The 26,720-nt window shown below is 35.6% G+C and overlaps 1 protein-coding gene across 1 annotated transcript in view; it reads left to right on the top strand.

Moving 5' to 3' along the window:
* Positions 1–26,720, top strand: part of MEGF9 (multiple EGF like domains 9) — a 93,698-nt gene that overhangs the window by 50,122 nt on the left and 16,856 nt on the right. The window contains exon 3 of the mRNA XM_084773840.1: positions 20,751–20,890. Within this exon, the coding sequence (XP_084629966.1) occupies positions 20,751–20,890 (140 nt within the window). The remainder of the gene's footprint in view (positions 1–20,750; positions 20,891–26,720) is intronic.

Genomic DNA, 26,720 nt, shown 5'->3' with positions numbered 1-26,720 from the left:
AAGGTCTATGGAACAAACAACTGACTTTAAAAATTCATTTTCTCATTCTTTCTGTCCATATGTTTCAGTGGGCGTTGCTCTAGTGAGGGTAGATCTTGGCTCTAGGACCCAGAAGTGGGTTGAGCAATGTCTTTATATGCAAACACAAAGTCCTCTATGTACTGACAGAAGGTCACCTTTGTGTTAGTGTTGTTCTAGTCTGTTTAATTGGAAAAAGTTGGTCTACAACATCCAAACTGTTTTATTTTTGCTTTTGAGTCACATTCCTAGTGTTTTTCTGATTCACATTTTGCTCTTTGATTAATTAAAGAGGCAATATTTTATCAAAGAAGAAGAAGAAGAAGAAGAAGAAGAAGAAGAAGAAGAAGAAGAAGAAGAAGAAGAAGAAGAAGAAGAAGAAGAAATGTCCAGAATCTCTTCATGTATAGTTCTTAAGATATTATCAGATCTGACTTTAATACTTTAATAAAAAGTACCAAAATGTATTTGATACTTTTTTAAAAATCCATAATAAATTAGGATACAAGACTCAATATTTTAGATTATCTTCCTAAGTTCTATAATGATCTAATACTCCTCTCCTTAAAATCTATGTTTACTGCTGTGTAGTGTGTCTTGAAGTATATATATATGGGTGTGTATGTGTGTGTGTGTGTGTGTGTGTGTGTGTGTGTGTGTATCTCTGTGTGTGTGTGTGTCTGTGTGTGTGTGTGTGTATATGTGTGTATGTGTCTGTGTGTACATATACTTCACTTTTCAATTATTGGAAGGTGTTCCAGGTCAGAAGGCAAATTTTACTTATGTCAGAAACAATGGCCAAAATTTATTTTAAATAGAAAGCTGACAGAACATCTCCAAGACTTTTGTCTATATAGGGCACTAAAAATCTTTTTTTATATAGTATTTAGGAGTAACAGCTGGTACAAAATCACTGCTTTGTATATGAAATTTTGAGAGATTAAAACAAAAATGCTATTTTATCTATAGAAACAACAATGTGGAAAGTTTTTTCATTTCATCTACCCATTTTTTCATGTAATATGGGCATTGAGTTTGCTATTCATGTCAAAAGATATTATCCCTGTTCTCAAGAAACTCACAAGTTAGTAAAATAGTAGCTGCGAAAACATATTAGAGCTTGTAAAATGTACAAGTTATTTAGAAAGGACAAAAGAGGGAATCTGCGTTTGAAATGAAGTGTGAAAAGTGAGTAGAAATTTGTATGAAAGGTTCACTATTTCTAGAAGGCAAAGATTGGTAATGGTAGAGAGGAAGGATAAAAGAGAATAAAAAAATAGGACTTTTTGTCTGTTAATTTTCTGTTGTATCTCTAAAGTTTGGCTCTAGTAGAAACTCAGTAAGCATTTGGTGAGTCAACAGAATAGATAAATGAAAAATAAACAGAGCCAGAGTATGTAGGGGGTAGTGTACCATCATATTAACTAAATATGGTTGAGTAAAAGGTAATATCAGATTTACTTTTAGAAAAATCGTCTTCCAGCTGTATAGTGATCAGAAAGAGTGTGCTCAGGCAAAAATACCAGTAAGAAAGCTGTTTAACAACTTAAGAGAGAATAAGGCCATACATAAAGCACAGAGAAAGGAACCAGTTTAAGGGTAAATGGGTGCCTTAAGTGTATAAAGTGAATGAAAGAGAGATGTCTACCATGTGTCTTTCTAGCTAGAGTGTAGAAGTGGAAGAAAAGAAATATTCCCATTAGCCAGATGAAAAAGTAAAGGATTATGGTAAGTTAGAGGAAGGTGGTAATGCTGTTTGATTTTAATCATGTAGATATTGAAATGACTGGACATTCAATTAGAGCTGTCTGGTTAACATGTTCATATATGTTTTCTAACAAACTCAAGAGATATTCTAAGTTATTCATATTAAAGAAGATTTATTTAAAATTGTGTGTGTGTGTGTGTGTGTGTGTGTGTGTGTGTGTGTGTGTGTGTGTTTTCATGTGAGTACAGGTATGTGTAGAATTCAGAAAAGGTATTGGCTCCTCTAGACTTGGAGTAACAGGACAGGTGGTTGTGAGCCACATAATATGGGTGTTAAGAACTGAATTCAGGTCTTCTGCAAATACACTAGGTAACTAACATATTATATTTTATGCTGTTTTGTAGAAAAAAATAAAACAGTACATCATAACTTTGTTCTGTATAACAATTTATATTCCTGCCAGTCACTAGCCTCAAAGTTTAAAGCATTTTTTAACCCTTAAATATGGTTTTCTTTGCAAGTGGAATTTTTAAAGATAACCAATAGTGGCCAAAGTAGGTATGTAACTCAGCCTTATCATGGTTTATTTGGTTTTCAGATAATTTATGTCTTAAAAGGCATATAAAGCTTGTTATATCAAATGTCATATAGAAAAACAAGTTGAAATATACTGTGACTCTTAAGTGTCAGAGAAGTCTTGTTCAGAAATGGGCACTGAGAACAGTGAGATTTTTATGGAAACAATGCATATTTAATATAGTCTGGAAAGTTTTGTCTGTTTTGTATCCAAAGAATCCATTCCATTTCAGGCATAATTTTCCCTCCTAGCCATCTAATTATTAACTAGATAGCAACTGTCGATAAACGAATGGAAAAAAAATCTTCTAGCTACTCCTGACCTTTGTGACAAAGAGTCGCAGTAAGCTGATATTGTTGTTGAACAAACATGTCACTGTTTCTAAATCTATCATAGACTCCTCTATCATAGAATCTATCATAGAATCTATCATAGAATCTATCATAGAAATCTATCATAGAATTTAGATTTTTCAAAGTAATATTTTAATGTTTTGTTATTGGTGATATTAAATAATCATTTATTTTGCTTCTAGTAGTCTGTTACATCTATATGTTAGTGGTAAAATCAAGTTCATATAAATGTAGCTAGCATCAAGGTACTATCTGTTTAAAGTAAAAACTGACTCAAACCACAAAGTATGAAGATAAGCTGTTTAAAATGATTGAGAAGCTAGGAAACATCAGTTACCGCCGTGTAAAGCAGAGATGAAAATTGATTGAGGCAGTAGCATTTTGCCTGTTTTGAAGATAAGAATTTAGACAAACAGGGTAAAAAAGGTGGGAAACACCTTTTTAGAAGAGGAAACAGGAAGATTAGTAACTCAAAACTGCACTTAATATAGATCACAAATAAAAAGATCAGGGTTAAGAGATAAATCTTGTAAGTTCTTCTGAGGTCAAGTCATAGAGAACATTAAAAGCTATCTAAATTGAAATTTACTCACTAAGTAAATTTTTAAAAGACTTTTTATATTTTATTTTTTATATTTTTAATTTATCTGTATGTATCTGTGTCGGGTTGGGCACAGGAATGCAGTGTCCATAGAAGCCAGAAGAGGGTATTCTCAACAGCAGGAGTAAGATGAGCACTGTATTGGAGCAATATCCAGTGTGAGTGTATGTACTAGTGAGTGCTTAAAGATAGAGAGCAAATAAGGGTCAAAATATGGGACATAATAAGAATAAGAGAACAGTAAGAAGATGATAGAGTAAAGGATAAAGTGCTATAATAGCCGTATTCCTGTACATATCTTTAGGAAGTAATACTTTGTATTAATGCAAACAAATGGAATGGTAGTTTGTTCCTAAACTGAATTTATAGAAATGTGCAGCGGTCCCAGCATCCTTCTTGGATCTATATCCTTTCTGTGCTTTCTGTTCTGTTGTTGCAAGCTTCAGGGGTTGGGTTGCTACACCCACTACACCCACATGGGATTTTAATCTCCCCAAGTCTCGCTGTTGATTATCAAACCAAGCCCTCATACCCATGTGCTGCTGAATATAAACCTGAGGGCCCATTACCTGTTAAGAATTTAAGAGGTATTATTATTCTTAAACGGCTTTTGGTGTGCAGAATAATAGATGTGGAAAAGTCAAAAGCTTATGTAGTTGGCAGTTTTCACAAACAAAATTTGAATAAAATTATACTTATAATTTATTTTTCTACTTACTCTGACCCTCATATGCAGTAACAGAAAGTACAGTGCCCTACTTTTGAGGTCACCCGTTCTCTAACTGTTAATTACTCATTGTTCAACAACTCTTAGGTCAGTTCCCTTGTGACAGTAAGTATAAGTGGAATGATTCTGATCAGTTCGTTGGTGTTGTTTTTTGCTGATTTATGGAATTACTGGTGACAGCCTGGTCCCTGAACACCTGGATGTCTAATGTGTACTCACTGCTTTGATGCTACCTTACCATCTGTCTGTATCCTTACAAGCAGGAGTAGTCTTTTTGTTTTGAGGGAGGATGAATTTAATCCCTCAGTGCCAAGTTCTCACAGGATGCTCTAAACTGGGCTTCCTAAGTTACAGATCTTAACAATCAGCTTCTTCAGTTTACACATGATGCCATATCCCTTTGTTTCATGGCAAGGCCAAACCTTTTTTTTTTTTTTAATATATATCAGATTTAATCATACACATCAAAGGAACAAATGATCTTAAAGTTTTTGTTAATACATATTATGAACTTTTTTATTAATTTATTCTTGTTACATCTCAATGGTTATCCCATCCCTTGTATCCTCCCATTCTTCCCTCCCTCCCATTTTCCCCTTATTCCCCTCCCCTATGACTGTTCCTGAGGGGGATTACCTCCCCCTGTATATGGAAATCTATCTGGTGCTATCTCAGAAAAATGGGAATAGGGCTTCCTCAAGACCCAGCTATTCCACTCCTTGGAATATACCTAGAAGATGCTCCAGCACACAAGAAGAAAATTTGCTCAACCAAACCTTTTTTTAGAGTTTTCCCTAACAAACCTGAAATCCCTTTTCTTCCCTAAAGATGAGGAGCTTTTTATAGATATTTAAACAACAAAGGGTTTTGTTAAACCTATCTCTCCAAATAGTGGTACTTGTTGAGTTGACATTCACATAACCAAGGGAAACCTAACTTAAATAATTCAGTTTAGGAGGACCATCCTTAAGGTTTTCACCTTCTGTTTAAATGGCAAAGCAAATGTCAGTTTTTCTTGCTTTAGAAGAAAGAAACCAAAAATTAAATTTTAGACAAATATCTGTCTCTTAGGCAATTTCATTATACTTTAAAAGGTTTTTTGTTTGTATTTTGGTTTGAGTTTTTGTTGTGGTTTTGGTTTTGGTTTCTTTGTAGACCAGGCTGGTCTCAAACTCACACATCCTCCTGTGTCTGTCTCCCAAGTACTCAGATGAAAGGCGTGTGTCACAACTCCTGGCATACTTCAAAAGTTTTGAAGCCTTATAAACATATAGTGGTTTTTGGCCTGTGGTCTGACTTCCTTCTACGATGTGAATATCATATAACTTGGAAAATGCTACTGACATGTTATTACATGCTATCGTAACCCTTCTCTACAATGCTTGGAACCAGAAGAGTGTTTAACATGTTGAACATTTGTATAAATGTTACCATTTGAGCACCCATAATCCAGAAATACAAAATCTGGTGCAGAAATTCTAACCAAAGCTACTTACAAATTCAATGTCATAATTGACAAGAAAGTACCTTGAAGTTACAAAATTGAAGAAAATCCTTGGAGATGTGACTAGTAAATGCTGAGACTCTATAACAGAAGGACATAATTGGAAAGTTTAGAGAAATCCAAGTGAAGTCTGTAGTTCACAGCAGTTATCTTAGTCTGGATTCTCTAGAGGAATAGAACTTATAGAATATATATATGAGATTTATTAGAAAATGACTTTCTGGCTGTAGTCCAGCCAGTCCAAAAGTGGCTGTCTACTGATGGAAGTACCAATTATTCAGTAGTTTTTCAGTGCATGAGGCTGGAAGTCTCAGTTGGTCTTCAGCATACACCAGAATTCTAAAGAAGTAATGTGCTGACTAGTTTTATGTTAACTTGACACAAGCCAGAATCACTATAAAAAATGGAATCTTAATTAAGGAAATACATCTATAAGATCAGACTGTGATGGGAGAGGGCCCTACGCATTGTGGGTGGGACCACTCTTGGACAGCTAGTCCTGGCTTCTATAAGATATCAGGCTGAGCAGGTCATGTGGAGCAAGCCAGTAAGGAGCACCCCTCCATGACCTCTACATCAGCTCCTGCCTTTCAGGTTCCTGCCCTGTTTGAGGTCCTGTCCTGACTTTCTTCAGTAATGAATAGTGATGTGGAAGTGTAAACCATATAAATCCTTCCCTACTCAAGTTTCTTTGGTAATGATGTTTTATCATAGCAGTAGTAACCTTAACTAGGACAAATAGGATCTAATGCCAGTGAAGGAATGGAGTGGCTAACACAGAGCGGGGGCGGGGAGGGGAAAAGAAAGGAGAGGGAGACAGGGAGTAAGAGAGAGAGCTTGCTTCTTCCATCTACTTTATATAGGCTAACAGCAGAATGTGTGGCTCAGATTATAGGTGGATCTTCCCACCTCAGAAGATCAAAGTAAATGTGGGCCTTCCTACTGCAAATGATTTATTTAAGAAAAAATTCCCTCATAGGTGTACCCAGCTGCTCAGGTTTTAGTTAATTCTATATGTACTCAACAAACAAGAGTAGTCATTACAGCAGTATTTACTAACTTCAGTTTTTATAAATGTTCTGTGGTTATATTAGAAGGTAAACATTACAGGAAGTTGGGTGAAAGCCATATGAGAGTTCTCTGTACTTTAGAGACTTTTCTTTAAACCTCATATTTTATGAATCTATATATATGATTTTATAGTAAGAATATACAGTTAAGCTGGCTGCCTCATTTAATGTCCTTCCTTAAGGTTTTAAAAGAAGACTTTCTAGAACTATGCTAGTAGAATTAGTTTGAAATAGAAGGACTTTTGTTCCTACAGAGAAGGCTTTGTCTTTCTCTGTGTCTTAAATCAACGTGACTTTTTCCATTTCTGATTTTTTTCTTTCACACATTTAAAAAAAAAACATGTTCTAGCAGGCAGAAATCCTGGGCTATAGAGCTTTTTGTTCTACCAGAATGTAATTTTCACTACAAATGCCTAAATTTGCCAACCCAAAGGATTTGGATATGACATTTCTCCAGATTCCCTAAAAGAAAAGCTTAAGTTTTATTGTGGCCTTCAACATATAGAGCTGGTTCAAAATTTAAAGTTGCTCTTTAGTTCTCTCATATGATACAATGCACTTTGACAATTATTTACTTAATTACGTTTTTACTCATATATAAAAACAAAAGTTATAAAGCACATGTATATATTGTTTTATTCACACTGAATATATATATTTCTCCTCAAACATTTATCATCTCTTTTTGGTAAAAAAAAAAATATCTTTTCTTCTGTTCTCTTAAAACACAGAGCACATACTTGACATCTATAGTCACCTTACAGTGCAGCAGCACAGCATAAATTCTTATTGCTAGGCCACACCCACCCACACATCTATCTTCCTCATCTCCTCAGCCTCCCACTCGTCTACAACTCTGGGTAACTACCATTCTATTTTTAACTTCAGTGAGATCAACTTTTATTCTATATATGAATGAGATAATACAATATTGACTTGTGGCTGGCCTATTTAATTTAACATAGTGATCTAGTATATTGCCACAAATGATAGAATTTCATTCTTTTCTATATCTGAATAGGATTCTATTGTGCATACTTCTTTCTTCATTCCTCAGCTGATGTACAGTTGGGTAATATTTCTTGACTCTTGTGAATGGTGCTGAAATAAACATGAGAGTGCGAATGCCTCTTCAGCATCCTGATTTCATTTCCTTTAGTTATGTACCCTGAAATGGGATTATTGGATTATATAGTTGCTCTTTTTTGACTGTTTTGAGGAATTTCTGTACTCTTTTTCCATAGCTCATTACATTGCCATCAATAATGCAGTGCTTCCCTTTTTTCACTGAGTTTTTAAACCTTGCAATTGTATTAGTAAATTCAGTAGGTTTTGTAAGAATATTAATTTGATAAGATCTGCAAAATAATTTACAATGAATATTGTTCTCTTAATTCAATGGCAACTCTGAGAAATAGGTTTGTGATTATACAGCAAATTACAGATAAGAAGTAACAAAACGTATATAAGCCAAGCTTGGGTGTCTGTTAACTACCAGAATGATAAAAGTCAATATGCTGGCTTCTGACATCACATGTTCTTTCACTGCTTTAAACTCTCACTGCTAGCTATGGTACCACACAGGATGCTGATGCAGGAAGAGATCACAGTTCTGGGGAAGCCTGGGCTAAATAGCAAGCCCCAGTCTCAAAGGAGAACAGCAAACATGTTACAAGAACAAAACCCTAAAGACTTCCATGGCACTCAATGCTGGGTTAGAATATGACTCTGTTCTCTAGACCAAGAGTTATCAACTAAGAGGAGAACACACAAGAAATGTATTGATGAATAAATACACTTTTCATTAGATAAGTTCCATAATATTGGATAGATTCTCAAAGATACAAGGGTTAAGTTTTATTGTAATTACTGTACAGAGAGAACAAAGACATAATTTCCATTTTGTCAAAAACTGTACTGAAAAGACAGCTTCTGATGTCAGTGACAAACCCCATATCTTCTCTTTGTCTAATTTTCAACACATACTATGACCATTTTATTAATTTTCAGTTTTTAAACTTTGAAATGATTTTAAAGAGTTCAGAAAATGAATAGAATGTATAACAAAAAATATACTATAGCCATTTGAGGTGAAAAGTTACAGAGAAATATATTATTTTCCTTTACTGACCTACTTGTTAAAAGAAACAGTATAATCCAGGAAAGGCATAAAGAGGAACAAGGAGATTAACGTTAATGATTGTGGTTAAACCTCTGTGTTTGATGCTTTACATGCACACACACTCTGACTTCTGTCAGCTCAAATCAGAATTCTCTGGGAAGCTGTTACTTAGCAATATGCAATAACTAATAAATAGCAAAACAAACCTAAGGACTTCCACATGTTAGACAACTGTTTGAACTTTATAAGTAGAATCTTACAATTAAAAAAATAGTTGAATTCAGACCTGTTTTACCCCAAGTTCTTCCCACTGTACATTGAAATAGAATGGGGCAAGATTGTATATGACAGTGTGAGCATCTCATGTAAGTGCTTGGTTGGGTGTCGATGAGAATGATTTATTGGTGTAGGGGTTGGTCATTGGAGAGATAAATTTAAAAATCACTTTTGGACCACAATGAAAATAAATATTTCAAAGATGGCAACATGAAGTAGAGAGTCTGTCTATATTGAGAATCATTTGAAAGGAAAGGACTAGAAGTAGGACATTATAAATATCAAAGCTGATTTGAAGAGTCAGAACATCTGTCTTGGGGTTTTAATGACTGGTATTTGACTTTTGGAGATCTGAACACAATTATCATGAATTCACTCATTGGAGTGGGAAGAAGGCAGGCAGGGCAACTAGGACTCAGAGACAGACATTGAGAAACTAGGTGCAGTAATTGTAATTTAATTATTCAGAAGGCTCAGGAGTAAGGTAAAAGGGACTGGGTCTTGATGACACAGCCTTGGGGTCATTTGTTGTAGAAAATATAAAATATATGGCTAACAATATTTATTATTTCAAGTCTATAATATTATGGCAGTTTTATTTAACCTGCTATCAAACAGTAAAAGACACAGACACCTGATAGATTTTAGATAAACCGTATTTTACCTGGGGCTGGACAGATATTAAACCCCTAAATACCACCCAGACCCACATGCCATGCCATTTGACATAATCATTCTTATCTTGGCTACTTCCCATCCAATGTCACCATAAATACTTGCACATGCATTCCATCTGAGCCACTCCTCTCTCCACTATTCTCAGAGCTCAACTGTAATATGCAAATAATGATAGCACATATAGTTTTGACTTTGTCAGAAACTGTTCTTACATGCCTATCTAAATTAACCTTTATGGCATTCATATGAGATATATTCTCCATCCTACAGGTAGCAAAAGGGATTAAGTAATTTACAGAGGTTGAAAGGGGGTTAAATAGTTTACATAGTGCTAGAGAGATGATTCAACAGCTAAGAGCACTTGATGACCTTGGCGATTCTTATAAAGGAAGTGTTTAATTGGGTCTTGTTTAGAGTTTCAGAGGTTTAGTCCATTATCATCATGGCAGAAAGCATGTCAGTACACAGGAAAACATGGTGCTAGGGAAGTAGATGAGACCTCTACATCAGGACCCCAGACATCTGAAAGAGAGAGAGAGCCTCTGGAACTGGCTTGGGCTTTTGAAATCTCAAAGGCCAGACCATAGTGACACACTTACTCTAACCAGGCCATACTTCCTAATCCTTTCAAAGAGTGCCATCCTATTGACCAAGAATTCAAATTTATGAGCTATGGGGACAATTCTCAATTGAAGCCACCACACTGTATTTCCAGAGGACTTGAGTTTAGGTCCCAACACCCATAATGGAGCTCCATATGATTCCAGCTCCAGGGAATCCCACATCATCCTCTAACCTCTGTGGGCACCCATATACATATGAATGTATAAACACAAATTTAAAGATAAAATATTTAATAGTTTTAAGGTGTATTCATTATATATATATAGAGATGAATATTTTACTTGCATGTATGTATTTGCACCACATATATGGCTGATATTCAAGGGGTTCAGAAGAGGGTGCTGGATCTCCTAGAACTGAAGTTATGTATGATTGTGAGTCATCACTATGGTGCTGGAAATTGAATCCAGGTCCTCCGCAAGAGCAGCAGCAAGCTCTCCTTGATGACTCTTGAGCCATCTCTCAACCTTAAAAAAAAAAATCTTTAAAATATAATTTACACAGAGCTATATAACTAGTGAGAAAGTGGGAGTTTGAGTTCAAGTATTCTAATTTCAGAGTTTGTTACTTTTATGTTTCTTTTTCACTGATATATTAAAATAATATTTTAAAATGCACATTTATGTCATACATGCAATACTTTAATGCATGAACACTTTGTTTTTTGTTTAAATTTGGCTAATATATCTATCTCCTCAAATATTAACCATTCCCTTATGGTGAAAACTTTCTAAATCTTTTCGGTTTTTTTAATTAATTAAATTTTTATGTGTACAGGTATTTTACCTCCAAGTATATTTGTGCACCACTTGCATGCACTACTCTCAAAGGTCAGAAGTAGAGGAAGCAGATACACTGGGATTGAAGTTACAGGAGGTTGTCAGTCACCAGGTAAATGCTGAGAGTGGGTCATGGATTCCCTAGAACAGGAGCCCGTGCTTGTGACGGCTAAGCCATCTTAACAGCTGCTTTATTTTAAAAACTGTATGAAACATTATTATCTTAGTGTTTATGGTCTTGATTGTTCTTCAAAATATAAAAAGGGAAACCCTGATTAATTTAACTATATGAAAAGTAGAGACTTCTGTTTATAAAAGATCTTATTAAAAAGATGAAGACAAACCACATTCTAGGAAAGGACAATTATAGTATTTGAAAGTGACAGCACCGTTTTCCCAGAAACATTTCAAGAGTTTCTAGAAATAAATGTGAAAAGTACTTGGGAGATCCTTTACAGAACAGCAAACTCACATGACCTGCAATTATGAAGACACACTTCATTGCTCTAGTAATCAAAAGAATGCCAAGTGTTGGTGAGGCTCAGTGCACCTTCCTCCATTGCAAAATGTGTGCTGCTTGGTGACGCCGGTTACCTAGTAATTCAGTCTTTGGTACATTCCTTAGGGAAAACTGTACTCAGGAGCATAAGAGATACATAAGAGGTTCACAGGATGCAGTGCACAATAGTTTAAAAGTTGAAAACAAGTCAAGCATGGTGGCATACACCTTTGATTCTAGCACTTGGGAGGCAGAGGCAGAGAGATCTCTGAATTCAGGGCCAGCCTGGTTTGCATAGCAAGTTCAGGGTCAGTTGGAACTTCAGAATAAGACCCTGTCTCAAAAAATAAAATAAAAATAAAAATAAAGAAACCACTGTCCAAATAATGGAGTAATTGAGTGGACTGAGAATTCTGATAGGCCTATTTCTTCTGCTGAAGAAAAAAAAAAAAGTAAAGAGAATGAGAAATAATTTTCCCATCTAAATTAAGCCAAGCTTCTGAGTTATGCTCTGTGTACTTTTGATATGTTTTGCCTCTGTTTTGCTTCTGACTTTTCAAATGAATTTTTAAATATGATGATGGTAAGATAAACTATCAGAAAATATTTTTGTACTTAGGCAGTACACTTTAATTATTAGGAATTTCTGTCTGAATTTGACTTTCCTCTAATGTATTGTATACTATTTCTCCTAAAAAAATACAAGGAATGTTTGGCATAATAGCCCAGTGTTTTCAACAATAAAGCTATCCCTTCTTTTCCTCCAGAAAAAGAGCTTAGCTTATTGTATAATAATCTTTTCCATGACTAGGAAGATAGGGGAACAGACAGTTTTCAGCCAAAATGTCCAATTTTTGAGCATTTTTGGTAATCAGAAAGGAAACAGTATTTTTCATCACCTTTACAAAACTGTGGCTCAAGCATGAAATGAAGAATTGTCAGTAATTTTTCATTTTATTTTCTTAAGTAAAAACTTTTCTGATGGCTAAACTTTCTACCTTTTAAACAATATTTTAATAGTTTGAGAGCGCTTATAATTAACAGGAGTTTGTTTTGTTTTTTCTGACTATTTTAATTATCCATCTTGGTTTCTTGTCAAATTAAATTGTTCTTCCTAGTTAAAACAAAAAGAAAAAAAGGAAATTGGTAGCTTTAATCTAATTTTTCTGTTTCTTGTTCTCCATGTCTGAGTAACAACATGTAACCTATCTGAGAAAGAAAGAAAAAAGAGTAAGTTTTTTTAGTGACCAAAAAAAAATGTAATTATTTATTTTGTATGTGTGTGTATACACATGTGAATAAAGGTACCCATGAACACCATAGAGGGCACTGAATCCCCCGGAACTCGCATTGTAGCCATTTATAAATTGCCTGGTATAGGTGCTGGGAATCAAACTCCATTCCCCTGTAATAACAGCAAGCGTTCTTGACCACTGAAAGATCCCTCCAAATGCTAATGACCATAAATACACGAATTAATATATTTTTAGTTAAAATTAATGGCAGTGTATCTAAATGTGTACATACACATGTAATTGATATTTTGCAAATCTTAAGAATCATATAGGCAGGTGTTTTAATGACAAAAATATGCCAAGATATTTGATATTTAAAAAAATAAACTAAATCATTAGCTAGGTAATACAAATAGTCTAGCTGGCTTCGGAGGGATTCCCAGAGTTTTCCCTTCTTAATTGTAAAATTTTCTTTCCAGAAACTGTAACATGTGTTCATAATATGTTCTTTTCCTAGCTACCTTTTGCTCCATACTAGTGAAAAAAATTAAGTGATTCCCCCTTAAGTTTTTGCCACTTTTTAAAAAAGGATTCTAAAAAACAAATAAATAAAAAAGGGATTCTTAAAATAGAATATAAAGAGTAAATAACTCAGACTTTCCTGTATTTAAATACTGTAAATTCCAACCTATTCTAGTAAATCTTAAGGAAAAAGTATGACTAAGAATATCACAATTATCCTTACAGCTGCTTTCATGTTTGAGTGAAAGTTTGTGCTGATGCTGTATATATAATTTTTAATTTTCACAAGAACACTATAAAAGTTGTTGTAGTTATCTTCACTGCACAAAAGAGAATAGCTAGGCTATGGGAGAGTATGTGCTTCGTTCCAAATACTCACCTGCAAAGCTGGATGAGAACTAAACTCGTTTCCTTGGGGTGTTTTTCCATAAACTCTGGTATCTTCTTTCCGGTCTTCTCTTCCTCCCAGTTAATCAATATGAATATAAAATAATGGAAAATTTGAATGTTCTTTATTCTTTTATCTTAAGCCAAACAGAACCCTTTTAAAAACAGACTGGTTCCTTTTTTTTCGTAACATAGATTTGTGTCATATCTTGAGTTAACAGATCTTTAAGTTTCTTTTTGAAAAATTAGTATCTGTTCATGTTGGAAGACAACCATTTTGTTTATTTACTTTAAAGAAGTACACTTTTTTTTTTTTGGCTAAATATTAAGTCCAGGGCCTTGCACATGTTTGTGTACTCTCCAGATTAAGCTACACCACAAGCTGTAAGAAATACATTTCTAAAGAAACTGTTTACTGAGGTTTTTTGGTAATATCATCCATGTATAATGTAGATTCTTATTATTAAACATTCCTGAATAAATGCTTTTTGAAAGTATTAAAGCCTTACAATATTTAGTGAACTTGTGTTTTGCAAAGTCTATAACTAAGTATTGGCACCATGAGAAAATCTGAAATCCCATTTGGATAGTTTAAGAAATATGGGATATATTCATAGTTTTCCTACAAATGAAAGCTTATTTTCTGTACAGTGCTCACAGTTTGCTAGAAATTCAAGTCCCTAGGAAATGACACCAGAGGAACAAATTCTACCTTAAATGTCTTGTTAGCATATCTTACAGATTTCTCATTTCTATTCAAAATACAGTGCTGTGCTCATCCTCTACAGAGATGAAACTGTGAATCTTCAATTCTTTCATTTCAGATCTATGGATAAGTACAAACTGTCTTTAACAGCTCCCTCCCCCACATTTAATCATTGACCTTTGCTTCAGAAAGCATTCATCAGACTGTAACAGGGAGCCCATGAAAGGGAGTGTTGTATGGCATTATTCTATAAAAGAAGCACACAGGCAAAGCTTTATGTTTACTGAGTGATTTAATTCTTAAGCATGCTGAAATTGGCTATAGGCCATGAGTAACATGATAGAAAAAGCACTTTTAGTGCATGTCTCACAAGCAAATTTCCCAGTCTATTCCCTTGATTTTTTTTTTTTTACATATTATTTAAAAAACTTTACCCAGGAAAAATGAAGCATGGTATCTAGGTTCAGTCATTGGCTTCATCAGGATTCATGAAGTTCCTCTAGTTGATTTTAAAATAAGTAACAAGGGATAGATTCTCCAGAGAGAAAGATGCCAGCTGACATCAGTGTTTTGAGTGCCCAGAACAGAATTCTAAAGGGAAAACGCAACCAGCAACAACTCAGGAAATATGGCTATTTCATAGCTACAGGATGTTTGTGATACAGTGTCCCATGGTAGACTAAGCAGGTCCTCAGGAGTTACTCTTGATCCATTTGTATTTTAAGTAATGTTTTAGAGGAATCAAGAGGAAGTGTGTTTTCAGAGATGGCTTCAAAATGGTTGAAACTTAGCTAATAAAGCGCAGTTGGGCATCCTCACTAAGAGTGACAATTCTTTGAAGCTTTCTCATATGGAGAAGGACTTATGATACCTTCTTACTGAATGACAAGATCTTCCTTTGCTTCCCACATGATGAATGAACATCTTCTTTGCCAGATCATTTAGTAGCTTTGATGTATTCTTCTGTAAGACTAGATATGTATGGGAACATCTTTTCTGTTTTTTTTAATTAAATATTTTTTTTATTTTTTATATATACATTTATATTATTACACATATATACAATAAACTACCTACAGCAAGAAGAACTATGAAATAATCAGAAATTATATAAATGTTACATTCTTAGAGTTTTGGATATTTGGGTTTTTTGTTTTGTTTTTTCTTTGTTTTTTTGTTTTGTCTTGTTTTGTTTTGTTTTTGACAGCCTTGAAGAAAACATCTTTCCTCTCAGTATATCTGAAATTATGAACGTAAATCAATATCTATCATATCTCATCATTATCAACTTAAAACATCTATCTAGACCTAAAAACATTTTAACCTTAAACAACTAAGCTTCATTGTAAAACTAAGCTACCTGGTCTTCAACTCCATCAGAGACTTGAGAAGGAATAAACTTGTTTACCTAAGTATGCTGGGAGTGCAGGCTAGTAGCTTTCCAAATGAGAAGATGACCGAGACAGTGTGCTACCTCAGTAGTCACCCAAAACTCTCTATTATGTTGGAGCATCTTCTTCAGCCTTCTGGTCCAATATATCTGACAGACATATTTGTGAGGCAGGAACTATTGAGGAATTTCTTACCCTGTCTTGGCAGAGTTTGACCATCAACTCTTTCTCCATTTTAAGAATTTTTTCTGTAAATTCATTTATTTGCCAGGAAAGTACATGGCTGAATAGACCATCTAGCTTTGAATAGAAATGCTGTTTAATACAAGATTTATTATTTAAGACACAATATTTAAGAGATGGTTAAGTGTATAATACTAACACCAGACTGGCTTTCTTCCTTTCTAGATTAGATATGTTTGTGTAAATCTGTACTGACTTTCCATATAAAACTGAGTGGTTTTATTTTTTGTACTTTTCTATTCCATTTTACAATTGTTCACATAAGAAGGACATTCAGAATAGCAATGCTGTCTTAGCTACTGTTCCTGTTGCTGTGTTAAAATACTCAGGCTAAAGCAATTTATGGCCAAAAGGATTTATTTTGGCTCATAGCTCCAGAATACAATCCATCATCACAGTGGGGATGCTCTGATACCAGAAGCTTATAGCTGCTGATCATATTGCATCCCTAGCCAGGAAGCAGAGGAGAATAAATGATTATGCATGACTACCTTTCCTCTTTTTCTGTATTCCAGAACCCAAGCCACTTTTAAAATGGCTCCTCCCACCTCATAAAATCTAGTCAAGATAATCCCTCACGGGAGTACCTCAAATCTTGCCTTCTATATGATTGCAGATCCTGCCAAGTTGACAGAAGCAAAATTCAACTCTGTTTGAAATATTTTCTTAGGAGTAGAATATAAAACTTATTGGCTGTACTGGAGGCATAGTAAACTGAGATGTGTATCTCAGTTTAAAAAAAAAACACCTTAGATTTGTAAACTATAAGTAGCAGATCCATGGTTAAAAGTTCTATTATCTCTATTCTGCAAAACTCCCTTCAGAGTCCCAATAATCTTCGAATTTAAAACTTCTATTTTTATTACAGTAAAATAATACTGTATTATTACAGTGATGGGGTGGCAGGGGATTGCATTAACTGATGTGCATAAGAGCCATGAAAGTATTAATAGTTTTAGTTTGGCCTCCTGAACTGAATCAACAGCTTCTTTGGGAATCACTATTAGCAGCAAAATCTCAAAGAAAAAATTTTTTAAATGCAGCTTTCAGTTCAACTGTCTCTTACTCAGTGTGAGTGCTGCCAAGTCTGTCCAGATAAAGTCTAAACTTTTGAGGTCTAGAACATACGTGCAAAGAAACATGTTCATTCTCAAAAGTCGTTTTCCTCTGGTGGTCCACACCTATAGTAACAGCAATCAGAAGGCTGAGAGAGAATCAGAGGCCAGCTTGGACTAAATGACATATTGAATTCCTATCTTTAAAATAAAATAAAACCAAACAAAAAAAAACAAAAATAGTATCCTTCTTGAGAAAATACTATTTTCCCCTGAAAATCCTGTTAATTAGTGTTTTTAATATTTTTCTCTTCCTAGTGCCTAATTCCAAATCTTAGTCTGTATATTTATTGAACATTCATCAGGCATTTATTAAGTATATACAATAAACCAGGCATTCACTCTTTTTACACTCTTTGAGGTTGCCAAGTTGTTTACATATAATCCTTGAATTGCGAACCCACTAAACAAGGTGCACAGCATTAAAACCGTCTGTTGCTGTTCTTGTGCTAGATCGTGACAACAGGGAACCACGTGATAGGCATTTGTTTCAGGACTTTTATAATCCAATATAATGGGGGAGAAAAGCTTTACATGTTGAAAGAATATAGAATAAATTACACTTGGGAGGCCAAGGCAGGTGGATCTCTGAGTTCAAGGCCAGCCTGTTCTACAAAGCGAGTTCCAGGACAGCCAGGGCTACCCAGAGAAACCCTATCTCAAGAAGAAAATTACACTTGAGATTAAAATATAAATACGAGATGATCTTTATGGACCATCTAGAGAAAAGTTTCATTGAAAAAGAACCCCCCCCTTTATTTCTTTTTTTCTTTTTTTGTTTTTTTAGAGAGGGTTTCTCTGCATAGTCTTGGTTGTCCTGGACTCACCTTAAAAGCAGGAAAAATTTTAGAGATAAAAAGAAACAAAGGATATTCCAGCAAAGTTTACAGAAAAAATAACTACCAAGAGTTATTTGAGGAAATTTTAACAGAAATAGATGTCATATTAGACATAAATGGATGATTGTAAGAGCATGAAGTAGAAAAAATGAGTTGAAAGTGGTCCAGAGAGATCACTGTGAGAGTACTAAAAGCTGTCAAAGTTGTACCTGATTCAGCCATTCTGAAATGCTGTGCTCTGTGCCATGTGTTGCAGTCACTTTGATGTGGCACTGGATAGAATATACCAGACATGCCTAGAATAGGATGTTGGATGCTCTGGGACTGGAAATATGGATTGTTGTGAGCCACAGTACAGTTGCTGAGAATTAAACTTGCATATCTGTAAGAGCAATAAGTGTTCTTAATCCCTGAGCCAACTCTCCAGCCCATTACTTTGTATATTTCTGCCCCAACTAGCTGTGTCTTGCTAAAATCTGTCATCATTTCTTCAGGAGCCGCTGAAGCCTTTGGTCAATCTATTTCCTATGTCTTGCTACAAGGCCCAACTGGAGTTCCCAGTGCTTGTAATAGTCAGACATTGGAAGCAACCTAAATTCCATCAAGAACATTAAATAAGAGATGTTGCGTTTGAATAATGCCGTGCTATGAAACAGCTGTTTGGAGGCTGGGGATGAGGTACAATGACAGCGTACATGCCTGGAATATATTATGCCTTGGGTTTAAATCCTCAAAACTGAGAAACAAACCTATATACTTATTTAGACATTTTCTACTAGATGTTTGTGTAGATGACAGCCACAACACATCTTCCTCTTGTCCCCTCAGTTCCTCCTGCGTACGATGGGAGGCTCTTATAGGGATCACAGCAATGAATGTTCTATTAGGTATGATGCAAGGCTGTTTTGTATAGATCACAAAATTGAAAGTCCTTGCCTGTTGGCTTCTGCTTTGGTTCATTCAATGGGGGTTCCTAATTTTAAAAAAAAAGCTGGATATAGTGGGACATTCCTTTGATCCCAGCACTCAGGAGGCTCTCTGTGTTTCATACCAGCCTGGTCTACATTGTGAGTTCTAGGATAAGACTACAAAGAGCAGTGATTCTCAACCTTACTAATCCTGTGGCCATTTAGTACAGTTCCTCATGTTGTGTTGATCCCCCCTAAAGTTTTTTGGTTTTTTTTTTGCTGCTTCATAACTATAATTTTGCTACTATTATGACTTGTAATGCAAATATTTGGTATAAAAGATATCTGGTACATGACCCCCATAAAAGGACTGTTCAGCCACTTCCAAAGGAGTTGTGGCTGTGAGAACTACTGACATATAGAGACCCTATCTCAAAACAAAAACAAAAATTAAAAATTTTAAAATAAAATAACAAAGAAGTTTTATGTTTTAATGATTGGGGAGAAATGTTATTATTGTAATAATGGGTATCTAAGAAAAGAATATCAATAGAAATTGATGGGATACTAAATAAAAATCTTAAGCCCTTTGCACTCTTATTTTGGGTGGTTAGCAGCCTAAAAATTTTATAGCATCTAATGCAGGAGCTGGAGAGATGGTTTGGTACTTAACAGTGCTTGATGCTCTTACAGAGGAATAGAGTTCAGTTCCTAGTACCCATGTCTGGCAACTCACAATTGCCTCCACTTTAGCTCCAAGGCATCTAATATGCCCTCTTCTGGCTTCTGTCAGTATCCACAAACATGTGTATATACACAGACATAGACCCATAAATAAATATAAAATCTTAAGAATTTAGTGTGAAATGCAGTAGACATCTCCATTCTAGTCATGAACTCTGACATGAACGCTGGTGCCCCATATTTGGGGAGGTCTGGTGGCACTCAGAGAAAGGATAAGCAGGCTCCCAAGATGAGGCTTGATAGGCTGTGACCATATGGTGGAGGAGGAGATCCCCTTCTGTCACAGACCTAGGGGAGGGGAATAAGGTGAAAGAGGGAGGGAGGGAGGAACAGGAGGAGACAAGTAAGGGGATAACAATTGAGATGTAATCTGAATAAATTAATTTTTTTAAAAAGACTTAAAATTATAGAAAAAAACAGAATTTAGTGTGAATGCACTAGATATCTCCATTCTGGTCATCCCTACTTAACTGTGACCTCCACCTCACTTACCGGAACTACGATTTAAATGCATTGTAGGCACAACATAGAGTTATGTCAAGTACCTGCCTAGAAATGGGTATGAACTGGTTCATCTGCCAGGATCTTAGTCTTCATGTTTGTGGTCCAGGATCTACGTGAGGGCTGATTCTGAAATAGACATCTGTAGAGCTGTGGGATAATCCTGGAATGAAATTCAGCAGTGATATATGTTCTAAGGCCCACTGCTCAGTAAGAAAGGTTTTGTGCTGGGAGCTTCTATTCTCCATGGAGCCTTTGTCTGTATTTTAAACTCTCAAAGCACAAAGGATGGAATTATCAGAAAGTATTACTATCAATACTATTAGCTGGATTATATCCATAAAAGTTTCTAGTTTAAGTGGCCAACACAAGGGGATTATGAATTTGAGGTCAGCCTGGACTCAAATGAAACTAGGACTCTGGAAACCAAAAAAACCAACCAACCAAACAAACAAACAAAACCCTGGGCCGGGCAAGGGGTGGGGGGATGGGTAGCCTTTTTATGTTTCTTGAAATGGAATCTTGTAGAAACTCTTGGCTGTATTAAGATAATCTATGGAGCATTGAACAATACAGTTTTCAACATCAATTACTTTTGCTTATTGTCTTTGCTTTTATTACAGTTCTGGGAATTGCCAATGCAGAGTGGGTGTCACCGGCTCCACGTGCGACCGATGCCAAGATGGACATTACGGCTTTAGTAAGACAGGATGCTTGCCCTGCCAGTGCAGCAACCGGTCTGATCGCTGTGATGTTTTCACAGGTACATAGTTTCCTTAATAGCATCATGAAATTATTCCTTATTTGTTTGAACTTGAAGTGTTTATATATTGATTTTTTCAAATAGTTTATAAGGCCTTGTTCATTTAAGTAGATACAATACGGTATATGCCAGTAAAACCTTATAACAACTTAAAATATTTCATGAATTTCAAAAATCATTTTGATCGAAGAGATACAGATGTGTGGAGAAAAACAGAAAGTGAAGTGTCAGACTGAGCAAAAAAATGTTAGAACTCTTTTAAGTAAGCAGTAATCACTTAGGAAATCATGTGTGAAAGAACTGAGGTTCCATATGACTTAAGGAAGAGTCAGATAGAGTTAGGATTGCAGTGTACAATTTACTGTGAGCTTACTTAAACAAGTATGGTCAAGGGTGGTAGCAAGATTGGCCAGTCCTTACAACTTGGATCAGCAACTAAAGAATTATGTGGCTTGAAGGTCAAAGATGACTTTCATTAATCCTAGAATGTAGCCAGTTTATCTCAAGCTAACATGAAAGATGCCAACCACATTCCTGGTGCTAGTGGACAGGTTCTAGTCATAAAGCTCCATTTCCCATACCACTCTTTTTTTTTTAATCTGTAGTGTGCAATAAAGCTATGTAAGGAAAGTGTGTAAGGTGTATGTAGGGTAATTTAGGCAAAGTCTGGACATTTATGGCTCGAGATGTCTGAAATTAAGTCAGGCTGCATCCACATACCACATGCTTTCTTTCCAGGAGAGATTTGATGATTCTGAGCATGGGCTAAGGAGTAGGGGCTGGCCCAAGGAAAGCATTTTTACTTGAGGAAGAGCTTTTGACAGCTATTTGGAGCCTGCATGGTAATTTGAAATGAGAGGGGCCCTAAACACAAGGCCAATTTTCCTAGACCTGACTATGCAGGAAATAGATTGCTGGACCAGAAAATATTTTGTGCTGAGGACACAAAATCCTTCTAAAGAAAGGAGAGCTTATTATAACATACAACTAGCTCTTCTTAATACATTGCCAAACTCTGAAGATGTATGGAATGGGTCTGAATATCAAGTGCTGAAGCTCTTGAAGTCTTTCAGAACTGAGAAAACAAAGGTCTGACAGATGCTTAATCCAAAGGGTCATGCAAAAAAAAAAAAAAAATAGTGAAGAACATCTGCAATGCACTTTGATGTGTGATTGAATTGAAGCCATCATTTTCTCATGATTGCCTATTAGAGGAAAATAGGACCCTCTTTGTTTCTTTTATATATCAGGTATGATATACAATAAATAACAGAGACTACAAAAAAATGAAAGATGTGGCCAGCAATAAAATATAAGCAATGGAAAAAGCGCTACAAATAATATTGTTATTAGAGTTCAACAGTGAAACTTCAAAAGAACTAAAACTAATATATTAAGGAATTACAGGAAAATTCAGGCAAATGAGAAAAAGATAAAATTTCAGTAGAGAATAGCACTACACTGTGCACACACACACACACACACACACACACACACACACAGGAGCGGGGCAGGGGAGATCATGGAGATCATGAGGACCGGAGCGATAGCTCAGTTAGTAAAGTACTTGCTATGCAAGCTTGAAGAGCTGGGTTCTAGCACCATGTAAAAATGATGGGCACAGCTTTGTATGTATGCAGGTTTTGTCTTCATGTACGTCTGTGCAGCACATGTGTGCAATGTCTATGAAAGCCAGAAGAGGGCATCTGATCCCCTATAACTGGAGTTACAAACAGCTGTACACCATTGTCACATGGGTACTGGGGATTGAATGTGGGTCCTTTGGAAAAGCAGCCAGTATTCTTAAACACCAAGCTATCCCTCTCTCTCTCTCTCTCTCTCTCTCTCTCTCTCTCTCTCTCTCTCTCTCTCTCTCTCTCTCTCTCTCTCTCTCTCTCCAGCCCCAGTGGCATACAGTTGTAATCTGAGTGCTGGGGAAACAGAGGAGGATTCCTGGGATTAGCTGGTCATCCAGTTACCCTAATTGGTGAGCTCCAGGTTATTGAGAGACTCTCCTCTTGAAGTGGACCACATTCCTGTGGATGACACTTAAGATTGTCCTATGACTTACACATGTACACACATACATGTGTAATTGGGTGCATATGAAGCTGCAAACGCATACACATGCAATAAAAAAAACCTAGAATGGGAAATACAATTTAAAAACTGTCTAAGCTGAAGCCTTTTGATAAAATGCAGTGGCAGAAACAGCAGGAGAGATTAGTAGGACACAGCCAGAGTCTAATGTAACTGTAAGAGAGGCCCAGGAGATTATAGTCAGCAAGCTACAGGCCAGAAAGCTCAGCAAATGCCAAGCCGTATAGTAACAGAGAAAACCACATCTAAGGAAATTCAGTCAAATTGTCACAAATTAAACACAGTACCTCTGATCTTCAGATTCCCTAATTTGAGGAACTTCCTGGAAAGTTTTTAAAACCAACAGGAAAAAAACCCATGACATATGATTTTGATAAGTACAAGAGTTTTTTTTTGTTTGTTTGTTTGTTTTGTTTTGTTTTGTTTTATGAGAACAGAGTATCAGAACAAATCTAAACTGAATGGATCCCCAGAAAACTCTGCACTCAAAGTTTATTCTTTATATTATTCCTCTACTTTCCAGTGTGTGTGCATAGAGAAATCTATTTAGAAGGCATTGTGTTATGTTCTTTCCTGTGTTATCTAGCTGTACCTACTTGCCTAACGTTCTTTCTCTCTTTACTGTTACATGTGTGATCCTGGCTTTTCTTCCCTGTCCCAAGGTTATTAAACATGATCTTTACTCCACCAAGAATGGCCTTCCCAACTAACCTCCATCCACACCACAGACCCCTTTGCCTTTTTAAGTCATATTCTTCTTTCGGGGCCTCAACAAAAGGTGATTTTATTGGCATTTCCTGTTGCTCCTCACTAAATGCAAAGTCCTCTGTTATACATTGTTATATGCACTTGCAATTGTTCAGAGCACTTGTCACAATTGATGTTTACATGTTTGCTTGTGACCATTACACTCACGTGCACACTTCACTACCTGGTAAGTTCTATCACGGTAGGAACAGCGTCAGCTTTATCTCCATTGTTTATATAATTTCTAGCACCTATAGACACATTGTGAACACTCACTGAATCTTTGTTAGAAAAAGTGAGCTAATAGTGGTAAAATATGAAAAAGAAGAGTGAGGTTCAGCATTGGATAACAAGAAGAATAGTTCACTGTGCTGAATCATCAGTTGTTTGTTTCCTGGGTCTTTTATAATACCAGAAAGCCATGTACATAAATCTTTTTCTTTGTAGTAGGAAGCAGCTGTTACATACTCTGGAGATAAAGGAAAATAAATCCTTTGAATTATTCTGGATTCTAAAAGAAGTAAATGTTTACCATAGGAAAATTATAATAAAGTGGAATCCAATTTGAAGGACTGAGCACCTGACTTAAAACAGCCAGTTCATGTACAATTTCTCTCACAGATGAGTTTTCAAGAGTGCTGTGATACAGTTGCCCTCTAGTGGCCACTTTGTATGTTTACACAGTTATTCTTCCCACTATTTTTGTTTTAGATTGATTTACGGTTTCAAAGTTCTCTTTTTGTAGTAAAATATATTAGAGGAAAACAGGAAAAAATTTGACAGTAGACATAAACAGTGTCTTAACAATATTCAACCCAGGATTTCAATTTTTCAGGAATATTCTGAGAAAATAATTCTAATGAAAACCTTTATGTTAAAAAATGCTCATCAAGATGAAAGTTATGGTCCTAAAAAATTGATACCCAATTTATAACAATAGTTAATTAATACTGTTGCCTAGATGGCATATGGTTAGAACCCCCAGAAAATCAAATTGTGGACGTTTCTTGGGTAAGTTATTTAATGTGTTCCTGTATCCATAAACTTGGGATAACAATAACCATCTAGTAGTTTGTAAAATTAAACACACTTGTGTTTCTTACAGAGCCTTGATCCCCATAAGCAGTCTGGATATGATAGCTGTTAGAATGTTTTCACGAATGGCAGATAACTAGGTAGTGTGAAATGACTGGGTTATAAAATGTCAAGTACCATACAAGTAGATTGTTTCAGTGACAAAACCCAAATCTCTATAAATAAGGAAAGATTGGGGGGGGGGTGGATCTCAAGTGGTAATGAGACTTATTCAGGGCACTTATCTTTTCCTTTTTCTTGTTTTCCAGATTTTCTTTATTAAGCACATTTTTCTTAAATGAAAGTGTAAGAGTTTCAATTATTTTTTAACTGCAAACTTTGTCTTCGGAAAGCAGACTTATTTTTAAGAACTCATGGCCCTTTCGTGTCTTGGTAATCTCCCATATAAGTTGAGACTCCAGCAGCCTGACTCACTGACTGCCTTGACTACTCAGTAACCTCCTTGCTTCAGGATGCTGCTGTCTTTCTTCCTGTGTGGATGCATTTTCTTCTTCCTCAGTCAGCTCTATACCAGTGCCTCGGAGGTCAGAGCTGAGCACATTTGTCCCCTCCGTGCATACTTTCCCTCTGAGTGATCTCACCCAGGCCCTAGATTTAGTTTAAATGCTATCGGCATATGTGCTTATTATCAGGTTTGCATTTTTCCCTTGATCTCCATCCTGAAACATCCAACAGGCTATTTCATTTGAATGCTTTGATTGAAATTAAAATCCTAACATCCAAAACGCCTGTTTCCCACTAATAACTGTCGTCTTTCATTCTTACAACAAATATCTAATAAACTAACAAGTTCTGTTATCTTCAGAATGTATCCTGATCCAACCACTGATTGTGTATCCTTAACCAAGCCATTATTGCCTATTTGGACTAGTTAGCCTTTCCTTACCTGATCTCTTTGCCTTCTGTCTGTTGCTTGCTCTCTAGGTACCTAATCACACCACAATCCAGTCTCCATGTAAAAACCTTTAAAATTATCAAATGTAATTGTATAATTCCCCATGCTGAAGCCCTGCACTGACCTACCATTACTGCTGAGTAAAACCAAGAGTTCTTTCTGTGACCTGAAACAATAATAATAAAAACTAAAATTTAAATGGCTTTTGTGTTAAAAACCAATCCATAGTTGTCTGTGATTTAACTTGTCTGTACTTAAGCAAACCTTTTTTAAAGCCAACTTTTATTGTTATAGAGCTCATAGCTAAGGAGGCACTAGGATGTAAGATTTAGAAAGAAAGCAGTCTCCTAGTGTTTTTATCACTGTATTTCGTTACATGTGTGAAAAATGTCTTCAACACTCATAACTATAAACATTACATGATTTTAGCCCAGCATGATAGCACTTGCCTGTAATCCCAGAATTCAGATATGGAGGCAAGAGTCTCAGGCATTCAAAGCCAGCTTCAGCTAAATAGTAAATTTGCGACCAGTTTGAGCTATATGAAACATTGTCATTCATAACTAAATATATTTATATGGATTTAAAAGATGATGTTTACATACAAATTCAGTTGAAATCAAAATTAAGTATCCAGGTAGTATTAAACTGTTTTTTCCAGGAAGTCATGAAATTTGGGGGAATGTTCTGTAATCCTTTAGGAATTGAGAGCATACATTATTAATATCACTTTCATTGTTCTTTCAAATATTCCCCAGTTATCATACCATTTTATCTCATAGTCCCAGCCTTTCTCTCACACCCATTTTTGTAACTACTACATGAGTAAAAGAAATGCAACATTCATAAATGTTAACATCAGCTGTTGTTAGCTTGTTGTAAAATTTCATTACATTCCTAGATGTTTTGTGCAGCATTTCCCCACTTACTTACACAGCAGTAGTATAAGTCTGATTTACACTGTGCTGTCTCAATCTGATTATAGATGTGGCG

The sequence above is a fragment of the Acomys minous genome (genome assembly GCF_964271855.1).
Source record: "Acomys minous genome assembly, chromosome: 1".
Taxonomy (NCBI): Eukaryota; Metazoa; Chordata; class Mammalia; order Rodentia; family Muridae; genus Acomys; species Acomys minous.
The sequence above is the reverse complement of the archived record's forward strand: the minus strand, read 5'-3'. Positions and strand labels throughout refer to the sequence as shown.